Genomic DNA, 26997 nt, shown 5'->3' with positions numbered 1-26997 from the left:
TTAACTTGGGGTATTATTGGCTGCTCCTCTTTTTAACTTTGCTACACTCAACTCTTCTCTGACCTATGTTGATATAATTTCTACAGTTGTAATAGTGATAGTCTCTAAGGAGTTTACATGATGTTAGAAAACAATCTCCCAACATCCTCAATGGCAATGGGGAACTGCTGCTAAACATTCCATTTTTAAATAAAGAAACTGAGTCCTAGGAGTGTTATGACTCAATGGCAGATGAGCTAGAGGAGACTAAATTTTACAGCTGTCACTCCAATTTATCTTCTGGTTTAACTGAATCAATTTCAGGGGTTAAATAATTCAAATATTTAAGATGCAAAAAGAAAAGAAAATCCTGGAAAATAACATTATATTTCCAGAAAAAAAATGATAGCAAGTACACACATTTTACTGAAGAATGGCTCACACGTTAAAAAGAAATTTAAATGAAAATTACCCAAGCTTTACTGGTATACGATAGGAATGAATGAATAAACTCTCTGATCTTTAATCCAATTTAGTAATAGATGTCTAGATTCCTGGGACTTAGACCTGGCCCTAGGGAAAACTGCGAAGTAATAGATTTGCCTTTGGGGGCCCACAAGCATAACTCCCTTGCCTTAATTCCTACAATTCTATGTCTGGTATTGCATTTCCACTTGCCTGTTTATAAAAATTTATTGGCAAGAAAGAACTGAAGAAACGAATAAAGTAGTACGAAAAAGGTTCAATATATACTAGATTCAATAATTTTTTAGGTTTCTTCCTGCTATTATATTCTGATTTCACCACAGTCTACGCTATTTTCCATTTGACAGTTAAAGGAATTAGTATATAATTATAAAATTTCAGGCCTGAGTGATTCAGGTGGAGGGAGCTTTACTTGCATTGCTAAAATATTACATTGGTAGCCAGCTTCTTTTGCCTACTCACAAAACCAACCTTAGTTCTAGATCTCATAACAGTACAACTTCCTAATAAATAATTGTACCCTTTCACCTAATTTTCCCCCTAAATTTGAGGAAATTACTGGTTTACCTATCTCTGACATGAAAATTTAAGACAAGATAAATTTTAAGGAACAGAGACATGAAAAAATAGTAATTGTACTTAGAAAGCAAGATGGAGCAATAGTTGTTGACTTAGGTTTTCCCATCATATAGGGTCTACATGTTTTTATCTAGGGTTATATAATGAAGTAATAAAGATTTTTAGAAGACTGCAACAGGAATCCCAAATAATCCTAAATCAAAGATTATCAGGAATTAAAAAAAAAATTCAACATCTTGAGGAAAAAAGCTGAGTTAAATAATGAGCTACGCTAAAAATTTTGGGAAAAGAGATGTAGATTAAGAATAATAAACTGTGTGTATTTGGCTTACTGGTAAAATAAATAAGCCTATAAAAATTGGCAGTAAAAATATCAGTAGCCAGAAAACCAGAAATAGATGAGAAAAGCTGAACAGTAATAGAGATGTGGAGTAAGTGGTGGTAATTTACAATTAAATGCGTGTCAAATTTTATCTTTTATCGAGTTATACTGTTAAATATACATTCCCATTTCCCAACTCCTACTGCAGTTCTTAGAAATTTCACATACAATTAAAAATTTTTCTGTAAATAATCTCATACTACTATCATTTTGTTGGGTTTTATTTCTCTGAAATAGCTACCTATTCCTGAAAGTAATGCTTTCAGAAGAAAACACCTGCTTCTTAACGCACTCATATGTAGTTCATTTTCTCCAAGATTCTTTGACTGAGGTCCCTCAAGTTTATATTTGAGGTTGGAAATGAAAATAATTATGTGCATGGGGCCAAAGACAATTGTGCTAAAATTATTAAGGACTTATTCTTATCTAGATTTACCCCAAATGTGCTAGTAAATTACATTAAAGTATGAGAAAAATGCAAAAGGCATGTTCTAAAGTTCCATTTAAGGAAATCAGCTTAGGCAGTAATTTCCAAACACTAATGGAACATTTAAAATCAGACACTGCTTAAAATGATAAAGTAAATAAGTTAAAAATAGAAAAGCAAGTAATTTTTTTATTCACTTTGAGCATAATCTCAAAGCCAGCTAACACTCTAAAGAATACAATATAAATTTAAAGTTTTCTAATTTTTCCAGGTACATAAACATACATTGATATTCTATGGCCATTTTCCCTTTTTTACGTATGATCATGATAGGAAAACTAGGATGTGAACAAAAATTAAAGAAAAAATAATTCATTTTATTAAAAAGTAAGCAAAGCACTAGTACGTAGTGATACTGAACACAGGGCTGGCCACCGTTTAGGAGGCAGGCACACATGATGAATATTACCCTCGAAAGGGCCTTCTTAGTGATTTTGAAGGAATAAAAAATTTGCAGATTTCTTGGAAGGTAAGAAAGTTTTGTGAGCATTAAAACCGATATCCAACCAGAAAAACAATTCTACCTCCCAAAATAAAACAAAGTGTATGTTTAAATCAGGAAATTCAGAAGTTGATAAATACTAAAACTGAACATTTTTAAACTGCAATTAAGCTAATTGGGGTGTAGCCTTTGAATAAACTCTTATATTCATCTTATATTCACTGAAGTGATTTTTAGTGATTTCCTTCTAATCAAAATCTTGGAACCTACTTTCAAAGGGATGGGACATCCTTAAAATGAAGGCTTTTCCATAACTAAATCTTATTAAAAAGGAGCCAAGAGGAACTTGTCATATTCTCAAAGATGTTCATCTTGATAACAAATTGTAGCAAGAGCCCAGGGCTTGTAAGAAACGCAGAAATATTTTACTTATAATGTTCTTTTGATTTTGCCTTTACTGGTATGTTTATCTCTCCCATTAAACAAAGAAGATAAGTGTTTGGTGACAGATAATATAGTAGAAAATGATCATAGGAAAATGGAGAACCACAGCTCTACTGAGCTGGTTGAAATAGTCAGCACTACCCACCATAAGTAAATTAACCTAATAAAGACATGAACTGAAAGTGCGGGAACTCGGGCACTCAGGTGGGGCCCCACTGGTAATTCTGCTGTGTTAATGTTTAAAATCTCTCACAAAGGACTAAGTTGAGAGAAATTGAAAATTTCAGTAGGTAGCAATGTTCATGGAGCTTTTCTCTTTATAACACTCCCCCAGTCTGTTTTGGTCCACGATTTAATAAAACAGCAGATATAACAGCTTTGAGTTCCTGGGTAACTCGTGTGTTTAAAGATACTCCTAGCAGTGGAGTGACTGCCTCCAACATCTTCTCACCAATGCTATTACAAATAGGGCCTGTATTTTTGGGAGAGGATATAATTTATGGTGAATAGAATGAGGAAAAAGGTTAGTCTATTTAAATATTTCATAAACATCTCTTTTCCTCCTTTCTCACTTTCTTTCACCTAGGCCCTCTGGGTGCCCGTATTAGAATGACTGACCAAAGGGCAGTGGCAGAAGGACCACTATCCTAACAAAGGCCTTCAGACTCAGTGGAGAAAAAACAAAGTGCTTTGACCACCACTTATTGAGATGATAACGCAGTCATCATCAAAGTAGACTTGTAGATTAAAGGTACAGATATTTCAACTGTTTGTAGCCCATGTAAAGATATCAAAACTCTTCTACTTTACATAACTGATCATAGAAATCTTTCTATATAAGATATTTTTCTGTGTCAATAATCAGTGGTATATAAAATGGGACCAGAAAATAACAAGACTCATATCATATGCAAAAAAAATCTGTCATTGCATTATTCTTCAAACACTTGTATTTTACTTAAACAAAATGTACAACCAAAACACTTAATTATAGCTCTAATATTTAAGGCTCCAAAATTGTCTAGATAATGAAGCCCAAAGTACCTTTGGGGTGAGGGAAGTTGGTATGACTGTTCAAGGAAGGGACATGGCAGACATTTTCTTGGTGACATTCTTTATATGTATAGTTCCATTCTGCTTCTCTCAAAAACCAACTCACTCAGAACAGAAAACCAGATAAGCTAGCGGTGGCTGAGAGGCCATAGGATGTCACTGTTTTCATACCTCCCAAGCTAAAAGTTAAAATAAGAATAACTTAAGATCACAGTGGCAATTTTGGTTTTTGTAAGAAAATCATGGAATTGAAAAGTTTGAAATTCATGTAAAAATTCAACTTAAAAATGAAAAAAGCTTTCCTTATTTTTTGTAAATGTAGATATATACATATATATATATATATATATATATAACTAGTGAATTCTAGATGTACCTTTAACATGTTAAATTTTCCTTTTAAAAAGAAAAAATCATTGATAATTTAGAAAAAAAACTTAAATTATAAAAGAACCATGTTTTCTTATTTTTGGTGATATATAATTTTTGTTATATTTTTGGCTACATGATTGGCTAGCACATTATATTCCATTTATTTGCCATAATCTAATCGAATACCTATACTTATTCACAAAATCTAAACTGTGTAAACTGCATATCTTTTGATGAACACACAATTAGATTCAGCATCTGAGGTTGCCTCAAGCAGCTTTACAAATTTGTTATGCCTTAAGTAGAAACTTTAGGCAGAGGGAAGAAATGCATGAAGTAATATTAATGCATTTCTAAGGTTGCTGAATTTATTTAAATAACAAATAGCAATGGATGTTACAAAACTCAAAATTGTATAGCAATGCTAAATTTTGTATTATCACAGAAGTCATATTTTTAGTTGTTGAACTTTAAACATAAGCCCTGTTAATCTGCTGGGAACCATTTGGGTGAATACCTGTGGCTGAAGGACTCAACTTTTGAACTCTGGGTGTCACAGAGGGGCGGCAGGAGGGACAAACAAAAACACCACCACCCCATCCCTTGGAAAGAACATAAATTAAGATACCAATAAATGTATTATTTAATGTTTCATTTTTCTTAATACGTGTACCAAATACTAAGCCACTTGTGTGTGCTGGAATGCCATCTGAAATCAAGATTGAAATTAGTATAAAAATAAAATATTTCTATGACATAGAGCTGTAATGATACAAATAATTAATACATACTGAGAATCTGCTATGATCTACCTAGTCTTTATTTTTCTGTGTGTGTTTCAGGTTGACCTACTTCTTGGTAATTAGCTGTAGCCAATATAATATATACTTTAAATAATGTATTGGTTTCACTAGCTGAAATTAAAAGAAATCCAAAGGCACCCCGTTCTTGGTTACATGTGACTGTCTACCTGATGCTACTTAATTAACTAGATTGAGTCTCCTTTAAATGACTTACTGTTTGAATTTTGTGGAAATCCTGGCAAGGAGGATGGACCGTTCATTCCGGGGAGAAGGACTGGAGGAAGGCCGGGGAGTCCGGGGTAGGCTGCTGGCAGGCTGATGCCGTGGAGAGAACTGCTGTCCATCATGCCTGGCTGCTGTACCGTCAAGCCCAGAACGTCTGAAGCTTTCTTTATACGATCAAGTTCTTGCTGTGCCATCAGCTGCCGAACCGTGGTCGGAGCCAAGTAATCTTTCTCCCGATCGAGCTGACTGCCAACGGTCTCCCTCACTTTTGAAATGTGCTGTTTGGAGAAAATGTGATCTCTGATGGACAAGCGGGCAGAGTACTTCACCCCGCAGAGGGTACACTCTGGTTTGGTGCCTTCCGTTCCGCTTTGATTGATCATGAAAGGCTTCCCTATGTTAATTTTAAATTTCTTTTCCTTTGCCCTTGCATTTTGGAACCACACCTGGACCACGCGTTTGGGCAGACCAATCTCATTCCCTAACATTTCACATTCTTGCATGGTTGGAGTTCGGTAGTCACTAAAGCAAGCCTTGAGAACCTTGAGCTGAAGATTGCTCATTTGCGTTCGAAAACGCTTGTGACCCGGCCGATCATTACTTTTGGATTTAAAGGGATTGCTGGATCCGAATGGATTTGGGGAGCTCGGGTCCGCTATGCTGGACGTTTCGCTGCGGTCGGCATTGTCATCCGGGTCATCTGTGATGTAAAAGCTTTGGTCGTGGTCGCCATCTTTGTCATTGAAATGGATGGATGGGCTTGTGAGAGAAAAGAGAAATTTGTCATCGCAGACCTCCGTGGTAGGTGTGGTTGTGGGTTTTGGCAGAGTATCCAGAGTTTTTGGCTCTTTGGGAGACAAAGCCGGTTTCACATCTCCGGAACTTCCTGTGGTGCTTTCCATTTCAGTGTTTCCCTCGTCTCCGGTGGTGGCGTCACTGATTGCCGTATTAATCGATGAAGTCTCATCAAAATCGGTTTTATTTTGATCATATCCAGCCTCAGCAGGAGGGGCATTTAAATTCTCTACATCCTCAGAACACTCTGCTTTAAAAGAAGAAGGGCTTAAAAGATTCTTCGGCGACAGCTCCGCTGTTTTGCTAACAGGTGTTGACACTGTAGAAGCCAATTCATTCTCACTTGATAGATCAATTTTAGTTAATGGCAAAGATGGGTAATCAAAATAAATGTATTTCTGTGGGCTTTCTCCCCCATCTTCGGTGGATATTAAAGGGCTTGGTGGCAAGCTGTAACCTGCCTGCTTTCCTTCATTCCAGTGCCGAGAGCGAATGTGGCTTTCTAAGGCCGACTTTGCTTTAAACAGGGCTCGGCAAAATGGACACCGTTTATGAGACTGTGCTGGACCCACCGCCCGGAACTGGCCTTTCCTCTCCCGCGCTCGTGTATTCTGGAACCAGACTTGCACGACTCTTTTTTTCAGCCCGACTTCGCGGGCAATATGATCAAGCATTTTTCTGGTAGGATTGGAATCCAGCAAGTATTTTTCATAGAGTATTTCCAGCTGTTCTGGGGTGATCGTGGTTCTCAAGCGTTTATCGCGGTGTTGGTCTTCACCGCTATTCCCTCCTTCTTTTTCACTGCAATTATTATCTTCTTTATCGTCCAGTTTCCTTTTTAGGGAAGCAGCAACGGTTGTGGGGGCTGTGGTGTGGGAGGAACTGGCCTGAGGGGGCATTTGAGGGAGGGAACTGCCCAGCAGTTGTCCAGTCATCAGCGGATTGTTGGGGTCGAATATCATGTAGGGCATGTCCATGGGCCTTTCCAAGAACGGAGAGTGAAGGAATTGGTTTTGAGCAGCAAGGAAGTGCATGTGCTGGTGTTCCTGCCAGAGTTCTAGAGTTGGGAAGGCAACTGTACACTGATCACATTGGTATTGTAGTAACTGTGGAGGTAGACTGTTCTGGAGAGACGTCATGGAAATTTGCAGTGGACTGGAAGGGACCGGTGTTTGAGAGGCCGAGGGAGGTCTTCCGATAAGTTGGGGTTGTTTTGGTGGCTGTGGCTGGGCTGTGGATGCCTGTGGTGGGTCTGAGGAAGTCGATGCTAATGGCAGGGCTGGTTTGGTACCTTGAGAAGGGGGAGAGGGGTCACTCTGCTTTGGCTTTTCTGCGGGATATTCAGGTTTTGGAGAAGTCTTCTCAGGTTCTGGTTTGGGTGATGGAATCAGGGGGGTGCTGGTCCCAGAACCAGAACTTGCTGCAGGGGCAGCAGTGTTTTTGGCTGCATCCGTTTGGCCAGACACTGTGCAATGCTTGTACACCACTTGATCGGTGGCATCCATGGAGTCCTCTGTTTGGCTTTCATCTTGGGCATCATCATCTTCATCCTTGTAACACTGCTTTTTCTGATGCGTAATCAAGTCAAAGATCCTGGGGAAAACCACATTGCACTTTTTACACTGGTACTGCATGTTGCTTGTTCGAATGTACCGTTCATTAGTGAGTTCTCTTTTTTCATTATCTTTTGTTTCTGCTTGATTCTCGTAACTCTTTCGTGCTTTCTGACGAGCATTCTGGAACCATACAACAATAACCCGGGTAGGCAGATTGAGAACAGTGGAGAGTTGTTCTATTTCATCATCTTTTGGGTAAGCATTTGTGTCAAAAAAGTCTTGCAGAACCCTAAGCTGGTAGTCAGTAAATCTCGTTCTAGAAGACCTTTTACTGAATGATGCATCAGATTTGTAATGTTCTAAAGAGGTGGGCTGTGGATCAATTCTGATATCTTCTAAAACTGTTATAGGAGGGTTACTGAAGTTGTATGGTGAATCTTTATTTCTCTGTCGTTCCTTAAAAAGCGTATTTCGAAACCAGTGTTTGATAACTTTTTGGGAGAGGCCAGATTTCTCTGCCATTTCCTGGATTTGTTCTTCACTTGGAGAATTATTGATGTCAAAATAAGCCCTCAGGATTTTTAGCTGATCATCTGTAATTCTTGTCCGTGGGCGTTTGAACTGAGAATGTCTTAAGAAGTTGGGATCTAATCCGAGCTGCTGCTGGCAAAGTTGGGTGAGGTCTGCAGAGAGTGCGTCCATCTGTGGCAGCTGCAGGGCAAGCTGGGGAGGAAGCGCAGGGTGTTGCACAGGTTGCATCATAATGGAAGGAAAGAGTGGCAGGTCCAGAGAAACCGGCAGTTGGACCTGTGGAGGAGCAGAAGGTGGAGGAGGTGGGGGAGGAGGAGGAGGAGGAGGTGGTGGTGGTGGCGGGGGAGGAGTGGGTGGTGGAGCTTGCAAAGGAGTAGAAACCGTGTTGGGGATCTTTACAGGACCCATAGAAGAAGGCTGTGGAGGAGCCGGAGGCAAGGGAGGAGGAGGAGGTGGCGGGGGCGGCGTTTCTGGAGAAGATGGAGAAATTGGATAAAGCTTGTCATAGGCCTCCCTGTATTGACGAGCAAATTTTTCTAGCGCTCCATATGGAAAAAATTGCCCATGTACATGTTCTTGGTGACTCTTTAAAATAAGAACATTGGAAAACAATTTACCACATGTTCCACATTCTAGTTTGTCCGTGTTTTCGCCTTCACCACTTTTGCCCTTCTTCTGTACCTTCTGCCTGTTTTCGTTATACTGAATGACCAGTTCAAAACCAAAGTTTTCCAATAATGCTTTGGCAGCATTTCCTCTGGCCCCCGAAGCTATTCGGGGTGGTGGGATGGATGGTTCCAAGGATTTTTGCTTCTTTGTGTCTTTGCCTTCTTTGAGTCCTTCACCCTCATTTATAAATTCCTGCTTTGGTTTTTCTGGCTTTTCAGAAATATCTTCTGCCTCCTTATAAGATGGCACATCCTTCATGATTTGGCAGTCTGCACTCACTATGTTACTTTGCTCTTGTTTCAATAATTTGCTTGCCTGCTGTTGCTGCTGCTGCTGTGGAGGTGGCGGCTGCTGCTGTTGTTTTTGAGGCTGCAGCTGGGGCTGTGTGGCTTGGTATTGTTGTGCTTGTTGCTGTAGTATCTGGAGTTGAGTTTGGCCAACGTGATGTTGGGTTTGAATCTGCTGCTTTAGGTCTTCAAGCAAGGAGCCAGCCATTCCTGTCATGCCAGGCATCCCAAATGTGGCAGAGCCTGGCAAGCCCAAATCTGGCCCCAAGCTGAACTCCGTCCCAGGTATATAAAATGGAAAGAGAAACTGAGGCTGCTGAAACTGCAGCAGTGCTTCTGGGGTCATAGGAAAATGAGGCAAAAAGGCTGGGTTTAGAAACTGAGGCTGAAAGAATGCGGCTTGCTGTTGTAATTCGTGCTGTAGTTGCATCTGAATTTGTGCTGGTGACTGTGGTGGGTGATGTGTAGGTTGAGCAGAGATTAAATCAGGAGTTTGCTTTTTATTTAATTCTTTGGCATCTAAATGGGTATCTTTGCTGTTTACAGCTGCTAAACTCATGGAATCTAACATCCCTTGGCCAGGGCTGTTAACATTTGCTGCAACGCTGTGCCCACCAGCCACCTGACCACCGGGCTCCAACTTTGCAGCCCTAGCCTTTGTCTGGTGGAGCACAGACCTCATGTGGATTTCCAGTGTTGAGCTTTGGCTGTATGCAACATTGCAGATGCTGCACTTGTAGGGTTTGTTATCTGTGTTGCTGTTGGTTTCTTGTGGGACAGGACTGGAGGCTTCCTGCAAAACTTTTTTCAGCTTATGCAAGTGAGAAACTGAATTATAGTGGACCAAGAGAATGTTCTTTTGGGTAAATGACTCTTTACACACTGTACATTTATATGGACGAGATGGATCGAGGAATTTTTCCATCGTAAAATTGGGCCCTTTTCTAAAAGGTAAGGTCCGCTTTGGTTCAGAGCCCATGTCATCTGGAATAGAGCTACTATCACTTCCTACAGGACTTGCTTTCCCTTCGTGGTCCACCTCATACTCTCTCTCCATTTCCTGCTCTAGGCCGTGGTCATCCTGGGCCATAGTTTCGCTTTCTGCCCACAGTTCTCCATTCACGGGCAAGGAGGCATACAGCTGTTGAAGTTCAGCTTCACTCAGTTCGGGGTGGCCTGCTTCCAAGTGTTTTTTTAAAGCCTGGAATGTACGGAAACTGCGCTGGCAGAGGTTACACATTGTCGCAGCCCGAATTGCATGATACTGGGAATGTATCTGAAGCTTCTGCATAGTTTTGAAAGCCAAGCTACAATGGTTACAGCGATACTTGTAGACATGACGGTCAGAAACAGAGAGCGGTTGCCTTTTTTGCTGTTCATTTAATTGATCTTGCAGTGTATCGGAGATTTTCACATCCTTACTGCTATTTTTATGCCATTCTGAGACTTCCAAGGGTTCTTTAGTTGGTTTCTGCTCCTCATTCTTTACTTCCACATTAGCCTTTGAATCCTCAAGACCTGCCATGCTTTTGTCATCCATTGGACTTTCACCTATTAGGAAAAAGCACAAACATCTCTCTTACAATAAGAAAACCTACTCCTTAAATATTAATTAATATTATAAATAGGAGCCTCTAAAGGCTTCTGCTTAACTAATTGTTTGAAGAAATGTTTACTGAGCAACTACTATGTGGCAAGCACTGGACTGGGTACTGGGGATATAAAGGCAAACAAGAAATCACCCCGGCCTCAAGAAATTACAGAAAAGGGAAGAAAGCAAGTCAAAGGTCATTAGAGCTTGTTGCAATTAGTGTGATACTAAGGATGATCCCTTGGTGTTCATGAATTAGATCACACAGAATTTTCCTGGATGTCTGACACTTGGGTCCCCTGAGGTCACTTATAGATAACCAGACACAAAATATGCCTTGGAAAATATGGCTCTTTGAAATGGCATACATTTTTCCCCCATGCTTTACGAAAATCTTTTGATAGTAATAATCTTTGGGCACCACCATAAATGCAAAACTCCTAAGCGTATTGTCCACAAGTCTTGATGATAAGATGGCATACCTGAATATTTCCCAGACCCCTCAGCTGTCATGGCTGCAGGCGTGTCCCGCTCTGATTTCTCAGAGGCAGCTGCTGGCAGTAGCATACTGTTTGGCATCATCACATCAGGGACAGGCACCTTTGAAACCCAAAGGGGTTTATGTTAAATGTACCCCAGAAATCACAAATTCCATCACATCTCTCTTTTGCTGGTAGCATATCCCACTTACATTTGTTTTTTCTTAGCCAAAGCAGGGACGTTTTGCAGATGTTACAGATCAATGCCACGCCTTCACACTTTAGATCAATGCCGTGGCAATGTATTATTATTATTATTTTGTGGCTTAAAGGTTTCTGTAGATTTATTTTCTTATAATGATAATGAAGCAATTTTGAAATGCAAGATGCCCACTGGGGTTATTTGATGGACATTATAGATATAAAAAGAAGACTGCAAAATAATGTTCTTTACTAAGCTATGCCTTGTACTATATATTTTTTTCCAAGCAAAAGAGGTCACAAATGGGCCTTGAGTGAGACTACTATAACACAAGCAATAACAGAGCTTTAATTAGCTCTGAAGAAATACATTTCTATAAACCAATAATTACAGATTTTATATTGATATTCCTAACACAGATTATGTCACACATGCATCAATATTTGGTATCCTTACTGTCATAAGCAGCTTCTCCACACAATCTGGAGACACACTGTGCAAATGCGTCAGATGCAGTTGGAGATGCATTTTGTTGCTGAGGACGTCCTGACAGAGAGGACAGCAGATGACCGGCTGCACCGAGTGCTGTGATAGGACGTGCATCTGGATACGACTTTGGTCCCTACTATTGTAGTTACAATAAGGACATTGATAGAACTGGAAAATATTGAATAAACATGGCCACTATTAGTTAATGCATTTCTTATTTGATACATACTAGTTGTATTTTGGGGGTACATGTGATATTTTAGTACATGCTTACAATGTGTAATAATCAAATCAGGGTAACTGGGATATCCATCACCTCAGACATTCATTATTTCTTGTACTGAGACCATTCCAAATCTTCTCTCCGAGCTATTTCAACATAGTTAATGTATTCTGATGACTTTAGAACATCAGAGGTAATACCAAGAGTAAATTATATTGCCAATTGCAATGTCTACATACATTTCAACAGCATGGAATTATTTGGGGCTTTAAAACTATCAGGAGCAATAAAAAATAAAGATTTATACAGTAAAGGGGAAAATAAAGTATTTACCTGTTCATGACAGAATTTATTGTCCTCTGTAGATTTTGACCTTTTTGTTGCAACATCCTCTTCTTTTGCCAGCAGGAGTGGCTGGGTACCCCCTGTCACACTAACTTTTAGTTCCTTCTCTGGTGTGATTATCCCTGATTCCCAAAAAGAATAGAACAATTCAATTTAAAAACACAATTTCAAAATGAGAAATATTATGTTTTTCAAACAGTTGTGACTCTAAACACATCGAATCACAAAAGGAACCGACAAGCAGTTTTAAATAATGCTAATCTCAAAAGACAATAAGAACACTTCTTTTTGTCCACTGACTAAGTGGACTTTATAAATATATTTTAAAATGTACTCCTGTTTCATGTTTAGATAACCCTAGGTGGCCTTGAAAGATTCATCAATAACACATGCTCTCTGGTGTCTCAGAATGCCTTTACCACATTAAAGCAAATCTACTCCCTTTCACAAATACTAACTTAAAAAATCATTATTTCTACTAACGTTTAATTACCTATCTCTTTTCTAAAATTCTTTGACACTTAAAATATTTCAACATTCTGAGAAGGGCTGACTGGTTATAATTCAGAAACTCAAATAATAATAATTTTATGTCATGAATGGATTTAAAAATGGAAAGAATTGTAAAATTAATCATATATATCTGCTGCTGCTATTAGTGATTTATTCTTTGCTGTAGATATTTCAGCAGTTGGCTGTACATATAACATTTAGTACAAATCTCAAGAAGACCATGGTTTTATGAAGTTAGTCCAAATATTTGGTGTTAAAAATGATTTCAAATTTTGCCTAGACCAGCAGTGTAATGTGTAGGAGCCTCATACACATCAAAGAAAACAGTGCAATTCTAATTTCCCAATCTAACAGAAAATTCTTTCCAGCATCAATTCGCCTGATAATCTCCTCTGCAAGGCTAGATATTACAGCGACATTGGGTAGGCATGTCACATACATCTCACGACAAACACAAAACCTCATTTACCAGCCATTCCAATCTCATCATAGCATGGCATCATCTGACCTTTTTTCTGCTGTTTATTATGAGTATTTCTAATTTTAACTTTCAATTTTCACCATCTTCCAGTCAATTTGCAACTAAATTATTTCCAGGGTGAGGACACTATCACTGGACAACTGGGTGCAAATACATCTTGAAATGCAATGAAGCTAAACCATTGATTGCTATCAGACCCCGCGTAAATATATAGTCCAAGCGTAATCTGATTGTATGCTGTGCATGAAGATTTATCTTGATTTTTTTTCAATCCACGTGCGGTTCATATAAATGAACAAATTGCACCTTATTGCAAAATAACCTAGTTTTAATTTAGAAATAAGGTCAAGGATGTTATGGAAACAAAGTAAAAATAAACAAAAAAATACATTCTATTTCAACTGTAGATAGAGATGCATGTTTTATACCTTATAAGTAATTTCAGAAATTTCAAATTCAGAAAAAAAATAAAAGCAAGAGTGATTCCATGCAGATCAAAATTAAAATAGAATTTAAATTACATCATGACAATAATTTTATCCTCTTGGGGTTCATGGTAGATACAGAATTAATGCAAAGTTTTCATCAGGTTATACTGATACTACTGATTTCTAGATTTACAAGCACTATAATTTATTTGAGTTGGTACATTTCTCTTCATGTATATATATATATACACATATATATATATATATACATGTGTGTTAGAGAAATTAGGTTATTTCTAGATATTTGAAAAAATAATTTATGATATTTGAATTTGAATGAACTTAAATCCAAGAAAGACTGAAAAGTTTCATTACATTGATTAAAAAATGCCCAAGTATTTGATATGGAAAGATATGTCAAAATGGGAAAGTCATAATTCCTATTACCTTGTCATAATTAAGTCTGGAATCAAAAAATATATTTTTCTTTCTCAAAACTGAATATACTTTGGAATATTGTTTTAGAAGTGTTAAAAAACAAACATTTAAGAAAACTATGATATTTTATATTTTCTTTTTTTGGATTTTTAAGGGGCCCAAAGACTTGAAGATATTTTATATTTTCAAATAAAACTTACTGCTTAAAGTGTCAAACCAAGTTGTATAAAATCATTGCCATTTAAATCAACCAATGTCTATCAATTGCCTTCTCCTGTGAGATGTTTCTTTAAAAGTTCCCCCACTAATAAGTAAGAATATGTTTCCTTAGGAGAATAATACTCTGTCATATCCCCTTTTCATTCTTTTGTGTACATGGTGGAATTAGACATGACCAATAAGTCGATCCGGGTCCCTGTGCCATCAAAGACTGTCAAACACAAGTTAAAAGAGAATTTCCATGACTTTGTTGCTTGCAGGCCCTTTGGATCATCAGTAATAGAATACATCTTTCAGAAACTTATAAATCTATTAAATGTATAGCTATGGACTCATTTCCATAAGCATATATAATGTGTATTTTATTCTCATACTGAGACTGTCAGGGATCAAAAAATGTATTAATTTCAAGATCTGGAACATTTTACTAAGCCTACACACTGGTGTGCATAATGTATAATTAATACCATGTATATTAAGAATATGTTTATTTTATTTTTATTCGTATTAATATTCATCAAAAATATAATTGCTTTTGAATTTAATGATGTTCTATGCTGTATCAAAAAAGTAAGAGTTAAGTTTTAGGGCCACTATTACATGGCCGTTGCAACAACTGTTGGCTATAGTATTCAATACAGTTATGTGTCACCTTCAAAATTTTTCTGGCTAATTAACTTAAACCATAATCTTAATATAAGCCAGGAGCCTCCTAAAGACGATTTTATTTGAAATTACAAAGAAGTTATAAATAAAAGCTAGAACATCTAACATTAGCTAGGTACGTCAAAAATGCATGGCACTGATAGTAAGAGGAAGTAGAGAATATTGAGATGTGGTAACATGACAAAACAGACTCTGGAGGATGAGGCAAGTCATCAGGATTATTTGTAAAGATGAAGGATGTTACATTCTATGCGTGTATGCCTTTCTTACTCAAAGGGATACTATCTTAGGTTTCATATTACGGCACCCCTGGTAAATTATAGAAAATCAACTCTGGGGTCTTTTTTCTAAGTTGTGTTATCCTGGAAATGCCTATTAAATAAGGGTCAATTAATTTGAGGAAGGTTTTAAGTTTTATGATTGCTTATAGTTTATATCTGCAACTTTATTTGAAGTAAACCCTGTTGGTTACCCTAGATCACAAAAAAATGTAAAATAGGATCCTAATTTACTTTGTGTTATTGAGGACAACACAATATCTTCAAAAAAAAATGTCATTTTCATTCATTTTAACTAAAAAATGAAGTCTAATTACAAATAAGCACTGCCAAAGAGATGAAAAAAAATGATTATCTGTCAGTTATGCAATTATTTAACTTGCATGAGATTGCTAATATAAAAAATGACATAATTCATTTCAATGCAGATGCCACCTTCTTAATAATTTTCAATCCCTAAAATACAGAAGGCTGTAAATGGTTTATACTCATAACAAGTAAGAAAAATCCAATAATGCACATGTACTCAAAGCAAATCTTAAAGAAAAAAAACAAAATACTGAGTTGTTATTAATGAGCCAATGTATTTAATAAAGTTTGAATACTATAAAACTTGGATATAACAGAAGATGTTATTCAACTCCAAATAATTATAAATTATAATTACCAGTACAGTATTCTTTCTAATGAGACTAGAATGAAAGGATAATTTTAATTGCAATAATGAAGGTTAATTTCCATCTTTCCTCATGTTTACTCCCTTATTAAAAAGTGGTCCCCTTAGCCAAAGCAGAGACATGTTACATTTTCAATGCAAATGTATTAATCTGGATAAACTCTGTATTAATTCTTGTACTGCACAGAGCTATAATTTGGATTATAATTAATCTAAAGTGGCACTAGATTTAAATGACAATATAAATGAAGCATTAGAAGGCTTTTCTCTTATGAATGAATATTCAACAAATATAACTTGCATATTGCCACGTCTCATTTTGAAAGCTCTACTCCTGCAGATTAATGTCAGCAACGTAGCACAACAGCTTACACAAACATAGCCTTCCTAACATATGTTAATTCCTCCTTTTCTAAATGTTCTATGTTAAAGTTGGGTCAAACTACCTTCCCATCTAATGTATGAAGATAGTGATGAATTTGTAAGCTTGCTAGTATTTTTTTTACATTTATGACACATATAAAGAAAAACAATAAATATAAGTGGTTATTTAATCATTAGAAATACATACAAGAGAAAATCCATATAATAATTTTTTAAACCTAAAAACATTCAATTTAGAAAGCAGAAAACTTTGTTAAATGTTCATGTTAGTTGTCAATCACAAGAGCTGTCTTGAAGGCTGGAAGGCTTTAAAGCTAAATATTTGCATTTCAGCAACTGCTTTTAGTTGGTCCTTGCTTAGAGCTTATTTTTTAATCCCTATAGAAAAACCCAGGAAGGCATTTATATGGGGATACAATTTGTTTTAAATAACTACCATTATACAATTGCCTATATCCTCTCAAATGCCCAAGTCTTGTCTGGATGGTACAATTAGGTGCCCAAGGAAGAACAGTAATTCATCAGCCCATTAGGGAGTGATTGAGCCCACTACTTTTGTGGAGCAGTAAGTGGCACTGGTAAAGATAGAGCCTTGGCATCTGTGCTATGTTCCAAGCCAGATTCTTTCCTCAATGGTAAAATTAGATCCATTTTTCTAGAGATTCCCAGAATCCATCCTTTACAAGGTACTAGATATTAGACATTTAAGACCTGGCATAATGTCATATACCTCGGTATTATATGGGCATTGAATTAACACAAATCAGGTATCTCTGTTATACATTCTTCTGAAGAATGAGAAGGATATATTCTGCAATCTGTTTTGGTACTACGATGTGAAAGACGCCACTGAATACAGACAGAACCTTACCCTCTCTGAACCAGGCAAGCAGCTAATTTGATAAGGTCCATCATAGAAAGTGAACAAACCTTGCTATTTCCAATCTTTTCCAATGGTACTGTGTTTCACATTAACTTATCACTAGGTACTTCTAATTCCTCCTCAGTAACTTCAGGAGCCAGCTTACTAATATACAGCTATGGCTTCTTTTTACATTGCTTGCAGCTTAATACCAACCTTAGATCTTCTTTGTTTAAGTCAAATTAGAATCATATGTTAGACACTATACCCTAGGACCAAATCTCAGTGACGCTTTTCTCACTGGCCTCCTGAAAGAAATTTAGTACTGAACAGTGTGGGGAGGGGAGCAGAGAGGCCTTTCAGATAATTTTTAAAGGGAATGCAAAACTTGGATATGCAAAGACTGAATTACAAATGTAGGATGATTCAGGTTTAAATAAACTTGCATGTAAAAATGATATTTTTTGCACAACCCAATGTCTTCATAGTGAATACAAGCTCCTTTATATGCGGCTGTCACTAGAATTCAAGGAAAAGATAGATGACTACCTGAAACTAATAGGCTTGAACCCGTTTCAGCACTTCTTCTGCTTCAATGAGTCCAACATAATAAAACTAGGTATAGCGTGCAGCAAAAGTAGCCAATGTAATATTCATTGCAACCATAGATTTCCATCTCATACATACAAAGCATGGATGAAGTCATATATTTGCCAAATCAAACACAGAAAAAGCCTTAGGTATCCACACCAGATGCTGGCCTAGGGTTTGTTTGTGCACAAGTAAATGTCATGACATGAAGGTTTGTTTTCAAAGACAGTAGCTTTCATTACTGGGATTTGTCTATTCCAGAAGATCAAAATTACCCAGCACCTAATCCCTTTTCAATGATATTTCCTCTTTCTTAGGCTGAATCATCTGTAAACTTTTTCACTGGATTTTGTTTGAAATACCTCAAATAGATGCCCTAAAAAAGGGCAAATTCCTGAGTGTAAGTTGTAAAAAAGCAAGGAAAACTAGCATTTATTTTTAGGGTTACGTGGTTTGGCGGGCGAATACATGTGACTGAATGACAAAATTCAAGTGATATCTAATCCTATGCTTATGAAAAATTAATATGCCATCAGAGGAATCACAAGTATAGCTAAGATTAATGAAAGGCGCTTAAAAAATTACAAGCACACAAACTGATTTGATTAAAAAATAATCTCACTGGTCGTCCTGTAATATTCTTCAACTTATCCACATCTATTCTGTCAGATGGTTATGATTAAAAATAGGTCAATGGGAGGCTACTGATAGAAATCACATGCAAAATGCACATGCAATGAATAGTAGTGGGAATGTTCAGACAGTTTAAAATGAATAAAAGCTTTTAATAAGTTTTGTGGGGTGGGGGGACGGTGAAGGAAGAGTTGATGGCAGGGAATGGCTATAGGGAAATGCCAAGGTGAAAGATTCTTGCATCTTACCAGAGTCTTTATTAGAGTTTTTGCCTTCACTATTGTCTGTCTCACTTGTGTCTTTTTCATCCTCCTCGGCCACTGCTGTAGGCTTAATAGCTCCTTCTGCCTCCTCACTTTGTTCCTCTGTTAAGAAAGGCGGACCAATCAGTAGAACTGACAACCTCCCAAAAATTCACACTGAAATAAACTAGGTGACCACTTGAAAACTTTGTTATTTATGAATCATCTACAGATATTCATACTCAAATGAGAACACAAATTTATGCAAAAGTCTATGCTGACCATGCTGACTGTACCAGTGCAAATTTTGTATCTAAAGGATCTTCTTTTGCATCCATTGAGAGGATGGATCTATACTAAATTAAAATAAATTCTTTTTAGTACAGTGTAAACTGAAACATACTTAAAAATTGGGTATAAGGCAATTCTGTGATTTCAATAGTAGAAACTTGTAACAATATAAACCTACGGTTCCATGGACTGGGATCGATGTCAGGAAAAAAAAAAGTCTTAGAAAAAAAATCTTAAATAATATAACAACGGGTTAAATATAAGACAGGTGTTACTCCTGCTTTCAGACCCCAGACCCCAAAGGAATTCTTTGGAATTTTGTTAGAGTAAGATCTCAAAACTTCAGTTACATTGGGGATTTTTTCTTTTCTTCTGTAGGGGGAGCTATACTGGGCGTAGGATATAACAAGGTATACTTCTATGACAACCGCATCACCCCACACCTCATTCACGGGTTCACACCAGCTAGATTACATGGAAATCCTCATAGTAACTCAACCCTATTTAATTATTCTGTAAATCTTAGCTATGCCACTGCTGGTGGATTAATCTGTTTATGCAGTTAGCCTCTATGCTGGGGCTGTGTAGCACTAATCCGTGAAAGGCCCACTGTTCTCTTTCATCCTGCGATCATTTGTCTCTCACTGTGCTGATGTCACATTTTAATGAATTTTTAGCAATCTGAGTAATGCCAGATAACCAGGCTTGCAACTCCCCACAGCATGGCATGCTGTTTTCATTGCAGCACAAAAAATAAAAATCATATTCCCCTGCTCAGGTAGGAATTACATAAATTAGGAGAAGAAGGTAAAATGGGATTTGAAGCACCAGGCTGCTCAATTTCATAAAATCTTTAATGACCATATAAATTAACCCTGGAAAGGCAAAAGGTCACCGACACACATTTGCATACACTCTTCTATTTGCTTTTGATAAGCAGAGCTTTTATGCAGAGAACATGATACAATTAACCCTTTAATAACCATACAAAACGCTGCTATGGACATTTTAAGTGTCAAGCATTAACTGAAAATTACACACTGAATAAAATTTTCATTGCAAATACTATAGTGATTGAAAGGGGAAATCGTGGCCCTCTCCACACCCCATGTTTTATTAATAACGTTCTGACAGCAGAATGAAATATCCACTGTCATATGTAGCAGCTGAGCACCAAAAAAAAAAAAAAAAAAAAAAAAAAAAAAAAAATCTATTTAGTGCCTCACTTGCCAGCCATGCTCTACAACTGTGTGAGCAGGATAATAACAGAAGGGGACAGTTCTGGGCTCAATAGGAAACTCTAAAAAGCTAAAGGGAAAACAAGGACATTTAATACATTCAAAATAAGAGTTTGTTTCAACTGTGAGTCCTCAAAGGCACCATACAAATCCATTTATTCCATTTTTGCCCTTTGCCTCTGCACAAAAGCAGAGGGATGGCCCTTGTTTAGGGGGTCAATCATCTGAGGGTTTGAGGGAAGCTTCCCTTTCAGGCAAATACACTCAGAAATTTAACTTCAAGAAGAGAAAGAAACAACACCTCTTCTGGTGCTAGCCTGCTTTCACCTGTCAGTAATAATTACCGATCAAATACAGGCTCCCTCCTCCCAGCACCAGGCCACGCTGGTAGGTAAAGTAGCTGGTGGCCTAGCTGGATTTGGGAGGCTAGAGGGCTGAGATCAACTGGATTGGGCTGTGTCCCTCCCAAGTCCACACACATGACATGATCTCTAGTTCGCGACCTATGACGGCTTGTGGCAATTACTTTTCAACTCATCCTGGGGACGGGATGCAAGAATTCTTGGAATAGATTTACTGGGCCTTTCCCCCAGGGCTGGAAAATAAAGTGTCAGAGTGCTACTGAGTGTCCTTATCTTGAGGGGACATAAAATTGTAAGGGCTATCGCAACTCACATTAATAAAACATTGTGTGTCAGGAGAAGAAAAAGAAAATTATGAAGGCACTAAAAGAAAAGCTACAGTATATAATCTGGGTCTCATCAGACAAATTTTGCAGGGTCCTCTTCTTCATTTTCTGGTATGTGTTTTAAGTGTGAGAGAAATTCCCAGACATGTTCTTCTATACATCACTGTGGTGTCTGACCTCAGCCTGACCCTGGCAACAGTTTGAGAAATCTGAATGTGAACAAAGACTCTGTGTCAGCAGCAGGGAAAGATTGTGGGATAGACGCTCCCCATCAACTTAATCGCAAACAGCAGTTCTGAGGCCATAACTTTGCCCGGCTCCTCCAAGCCACAACTCATAACCTTTAGAGGTGGATTTGCCTGCAATGCCTCTGCTTCTGTGACTTTTTTCCCCTCTCTCTTTTCAGGTTCTTCCTTTGAAGTAGGCAGGCAATTAGCTCTAATGCTCAAGCAATTCAGACCTGTTTTGTGGTTTAGAAGGGGAAAGCTGTTTATTACAGGTAGGCTCTTTGGAGCCATAAGAACTTTGCAAATTTTTAATCATGCAAAAAATAATCAAAAGGTAACTTATACACACCATAAAGTTTCATATAAGTCAGAATAAAAGGGCACTTTTATTCTCAAAGAGGGTTTTAGAAATAAATTTGACATTCATTGTATAAATAGACTTTAGAGTCAAGAGTATGAATGTGGGAGAAACCACTTTCTCTGGAAACCCTGTAGGTTAGAACTTGAGTTAAGGGAAGGAGTGGCTACATTCTAACTTTCAAGCACCACATATCCTCAGTTGTAAAATACTATGAAATGTAAGGGAAATATATATATAACACTAAATGTATTAAATAGATACTGTAGAACTGAGGAAAATATACTACATAAAATTCCAAAATAAAGATGCCAAAGCGATTGTCATTTTCATCAATAAGCCTCTTCACTAATATATTACATGCAATAATAGTGAAAGCATTAAATCATTTCATGATACTGTTGTATTCAGCATAAGTATACATGTATACAGCATATGTATATGCCACATGCATTTTATTCTTTTGCCTCATGAAATATAGAAAATACAATGTTTCTATATTAATCTTTATGATATGTTTATACTTAAGCTTACCATGTATATCAAGGTCCATTTGAACGTCCCAATTTTCAGACAAATGATAATACATATTCATTTTTACATGTTTCAAAATAATAGAAAGAAGGCAAAATACTGTAGTCTTATAGAACTGTTACAACAAACTTCCCCCAGCATTTTTGACATATCTAAAATGATTTTTTAAGTTACTCTACATATACACATTGGCTATATTTAAAATAAATGTTTTCGACCATCCTGGCTAACATGGTGAAACCCCGTCTCTACTAAAAATACAAAAAAATTAGCCGGGCATGTTGGCGGGCGCCTGTAGTCCCAGCTACTCGGGAGGCTGAGGCAGGAGAATGGCGTGAACCCGGGAGGCGGAGCTTGCAGTGAGCCGAGATGCGCCACTGCACTCCAGCCTGGGGGACGGAGCAAGACTCCGTCTCAAAAAAATAAATAAATAAAAATAAAAAATAAAATAAATGTTTTCGAATGACTAGCTTAGAGTATTTTCATTTCAACAATAAGAAACAATTGGAAAACTGCTATTAGTTTATCCTACAACATTATACAATTTCTAAGCAAATGTACATCAGTGGTATCCCTTTGATCTAAGTACCACCCAATTGTACTTATTTCCCATTGTCCTTCTCTCTCTCTCTCTCTCTCTTTCTTTCTTTCAGACAGAGTCCCACTCTGTCACCCAGGCTGGAGTGCAGTGGTGCTCTTGGCTAACTGCAACTTCTGCCTCCTGGGTTCAAGCAATCCTCCCACCTCAGCCTCCGAAGTGGCTGGGACCACAGGTATGCACCACCATATCCAGCTAATTTTCGTATTTTTAGTAGAGACGAGGTCTCATCATGTTGGCCAGGCTGGTTTCGAACTCTTGGCCTCAAGTGATCCGCCAATTCAGCCTTTCAAAGTGCTGGGATTACAGGCATGGGCCACCATGACTGGCCCTTATTTCCCGTTGTCTTAACATACAACTGGCTTTGGGATCCCTCTCCTCTGAGTCTGCTAAGAAAGCACTTGATACTTTTTAAACCCATGAAGTGATCATATAAAGAGGAAATATAGTAACTTAGACATCTTTAGTTTTATATTAACATATCGAGTATCTCTGTACAAGACACCTGGCTTGTGAGCATTCTTTCCAAACTCCTCCAAGATCTCCTTGCCCAGTCATGCCCCACTCAAATCTATCCTCCGAATGATCTACTTAAATCTGACTTCCCTACTTAAAATCTTCCAGTGACTCCTATCACTCACAAAGAAATAACCGTATGTACATAGCAAGATTATGTCCAAGGTACCTGGTCCTTGTCTGTCACTCCAGTTTCATCTTTGTTCACTTCCTACATAATACTTAGTGCTTGGGAACAGTCTTCTTACACTTTAGAGTGTCACATTCACCCAAGAGACCTGTTACTGGACCCCATCTTGAAAGGTTCTAATGTAGTAGGTCTAGAGTTGACCTTGAGAATTTGCCTCTCTGTTGAGTTTCTAGGTAATGCCAATGTTCTTGGTCCAGCTCACATTTTGTAACCACCGTTCAAGAAAGCCAACTGTTTGTAGTGCTTTCTCCCTTCCTATATGTACCATTACATTTCCTTATCTTATTTAGAACAACTTTTCTTCACTGTGTAAATTCCACTTTTCCTTCAAATCATCTTGGGAAATATCAGTTTCAACATCTATAAAAATGGAGTTAATAATAATTATCTCATAGGTTTGTTATGGAATAACATACACAAATTGGTGAGCACAAGCTTAGTAAAAATAAATATTAAAAATCATAGCTGTATTATTACTAGTACTATTGAGTACTGTTGTTTTCTTCTCTAAAAAGTCTTCTCTGAACCCTGAACTAGGATTAATGTTTCTGGATAAATGCTTTTTTTCCCCCACCTGTATATTGATGTTAAACCATTCACCACAATTTAATTTGTGGAAATTATCTGTATATTGCCTACTTGCTGTGATAGGTAAACATTTTTTTAAAAAATAGTGATTATCTTATCCATGTTTGTGCCAGAAGCAGCTGGAACAGTGCCTGGAATACAGTAGGCAGGCAATACATGTTAGTTAGAACAGTGAATTGGGTTTAGAAAGCAAAATTTGGGAAAGAAAAGGAAGAGTCCACGTGCTACCCAAGCCCCTATTTCCCTTTAATAAAATGTAAAAGGGGTGTTTGATTTTGTCTTGGTAGTCTGGCTTTGGTTTTTTTTTTTTTTTTTCTTTTTGGATTTCCCTCTCTACTAAATTATATTTATTATTCAACCCTCTCCAGTCTGGTTTCTGTTCATGTTAATTCCTCCTCTCAAAGTCACCAGTGACTCCCATGCTAAGTTCAGTGGTTACTTCTCTGTATCTTACTTCACTTTCTTTGCTCAACCGATGTTACTCCTCCCTTCTTCTGGAAAATTGTGCCTCTCTTTGGATTTTATTGCATCAGGTAATTGTGATTTTCATCCTGCCTCTCTGAGAATTTCCTCTTATTCTCCTTTGCTGGGGCCTCCTCTATTAAACAACAACTAAATACTTGAGTGTCTCCAGTATTAGTACTAAGCCCTTTCTCAATCTACATTACCTCCCTAGATGATCTCATCCAGACTCATACCTTTATATTTTGTAACTCTACTGGATGTCCAAAAAGTCTATCTAGTTTAGTATGCCAAAATCAGAGCTCTTGATGCTCCTCAACACATCTTACTCCATTTCCCCAACTTTACCATCGCCATTAACAATGCCACCACCCAGCACGAGCAAGAGTCATCCCTGAGTCTTCTCTTTCCCACTCATATGCATCCTATCCATCAGTAAATCATACTATTTCTACTTCCAAGATACCTAATGTACACTGAATCCATCTACTTTACATTTTCCCTGACAGTATCCTTAATCTCTTACCTATATTCCTGCAATGGTCTTATGACTAGATAAGACTTATTCTTGTGTTCCTATAATTTATTCTGCACAACTCAATAAAATCAATCCATTCTCCTGCTTGAACCTTATCATAGCTTACTATTTCACTTAGAATAACATAACAACTCCTTACTAGGCTGAAACAATTAAGCCCTTGCCTACTTTTCTGGCTGCATGTTATGCTACACTCCTCCCCACTCCCTCATCTTTCTCAGTGTTAGCTTTCTTTCTCTTCCTGGAATGGGACCAATTTTTTCCAAACTCTGAAGTATATTTTCCCAGACTCTGCATAATTGGCTCCTTTTCATTAACCAGGACTCGGCTCACTTGTCATTTCCTCAGAGAACTTCTCTGACTACTGCTCCTAAAGTAGCTGATGAGCTGTCACACAAGTAAGGTCCTCAGATTTTAGCAGAATCACTACCACCTGAGGGGCTTGCTGGATTCCACCTCCAGTGTTTCTGATTCAGTAGGCCTGGGTTGGGGCTCAGCAATTTGCATTCTTACAAGTTCCTAGGTTGCACTGATGCTGTTTGAAAGGGGACCACACTTCGAGAACCTCTGCTCTAACGTATCACCTCTTTAACTTCCTTTATCACATTTATTGCAATCTGAAAATACGTTTTGTTTAGAGATATTATCTAAATTGAGGGACTTCATCTGTCTTATTCACAATGTATGCTCAGCAGTCTCTGGCATATAGAAGATACTCACTAATGTTTTAAATAAAACTGATGATTTCTAATTTGACTATTTGTACAACTAAGTCTATGGTGTGATGTCATCAATTGAGATGGAGAAAAGAGGAGAACAAATAGTTTTGCAGAAAAGGAAGTTCAATTTGGAATTTGTTGTATTTAGCCTCACTACAGAACATCTAGATGAAAACATGCAGAAGGTATGGGAATATCTAAGTCTGAAGATTCTCAGACTGATTGAAGTAATAATGTAGATTTTGATGTCTTTGTTTACAAAGCAATAAAGAAACTTATTGACAAGAAGTAATCTTTTTTTAGCTTGAAATTTTTGCCATAACTCTTGATTTTTGCCATATCACTGCTGAGTCATTAATGAAATCTTTTCATTGGTTTGAGGTAGGGGAGGGAGAGCAGATTTATTCTATTTCATATTAAATATGTTCTCTAGCTTTTTAGGAGAAAATGACATTTTAAAAAGTATTGATGAGACATGCATAGGTAAAGGTAAACTTAATTTTGAAGCTGGAATTTTTTACGAGGAATGTCCTGACTTTATATGGAAGGGATGTTTTCACTTGCAAAATTGTTTTTATTTTAAGTATTCCAATATATCATTGTGACTGCATAGGACCTTCAGTAATCATTTATTGTTCTATATAGCACGTTATTATTCCAACTGGATAAATCTACAAACTGAAGTCGTATTTAAATAGCAGAAATATATAGCAGAAATAAATGAGGTGTGTTGTAGTAGTAGGAGTGAATTTCCTTTTAAATTATCGGAATATAATGCAGCTAAGAAGGTGTAACTGTCATTTTTTAACAAATATATATATATATTTATATATATATACACCAAATTTATATCTATATATACACCAAATTTATATATATATATACACCAAAGCAAAAGGATTAGAGGATATGTTGACACGACTATACAAAATCCAATGAATTCAATAATTACCAAAAATAACTCCATCAACTAGGCTCTTTGACTTGTGAAAAATAATATCAAGCTTATTAATATATACTTTATATAAAACCTATAATTTAGGTGAAGTTTCATAGTGTATAAATATTGATGTGAAAAATTATTAGCAGAAAGTTTTAACTTATTCTTTAAGAAGCTACAAACATCCACAAAAAAAAAAAACAAAAAAAAAAAACGAGTCCAGACACAAACCTTGTATCCTTCAGAAACATTCATTCAAAATGGATTACAGACCTAACTG

At 37.2% G+C, this 26997-nt stretch overlaps 1 protein-coding gene across 2 annotated transcripts in view; it reads right to left on the bottom strand.

Annotated features, from left to right (window-relative positions):
- ZFHX4 (zinc finger homeobox 4) overlaps window positions 1–26997 on the bottom strand; it is a 185923-nt gene that overhangs the window by 5707 nt on the left and 153219 nt on the right. For both annotated transcript variants that reach the window (XM_032759883.2, XM_058444291.1), the window contains exons 6-10: window positions 18837–18953; window positions 12408–12541; window positions 11819–12019; window positions 11164–11281; window positions 5242–10641 (exon numbers count right to left, since the gene is read on the bottom strand). In XM_032759883.2, coding sequence (XP_032615774.1) covers window positions 5242–10641; window positions 11164–11281; window positions 11819–12019; window positions 12408–12541; window positions 18837–18953 — 5970 coding nt within the window. The remainder of the gene's footprint in view (window positions 1–5241; window positions 10642–11163; window positions 11282–11818; window positions 12020–12407; window positions 12542–18836; window positions 18954–26997) is intronic.

This window comes from Hylobates moloch, unplaced genomic scaffold (genome assembly GCF_009828535.3).
Source record: "Hylobates moloch isolate HMO894 unplaced genomic scaffold, HMol_V3 SCAFFOLD_9, whole genome shotgun sequence".
Classification (NCBI taxonomy): domain Eukaryota; kingdom Metazoa; phylum Chordata; class Mammalia; order Primates; family Hylobatidae; genus Hylobates; species Hylobates moloch.
The sequence above is the reverse complement of the archived record's forward strand: the minus strand, read 5'-3'. Positions and strand labels throughout refer to the sequence as shown.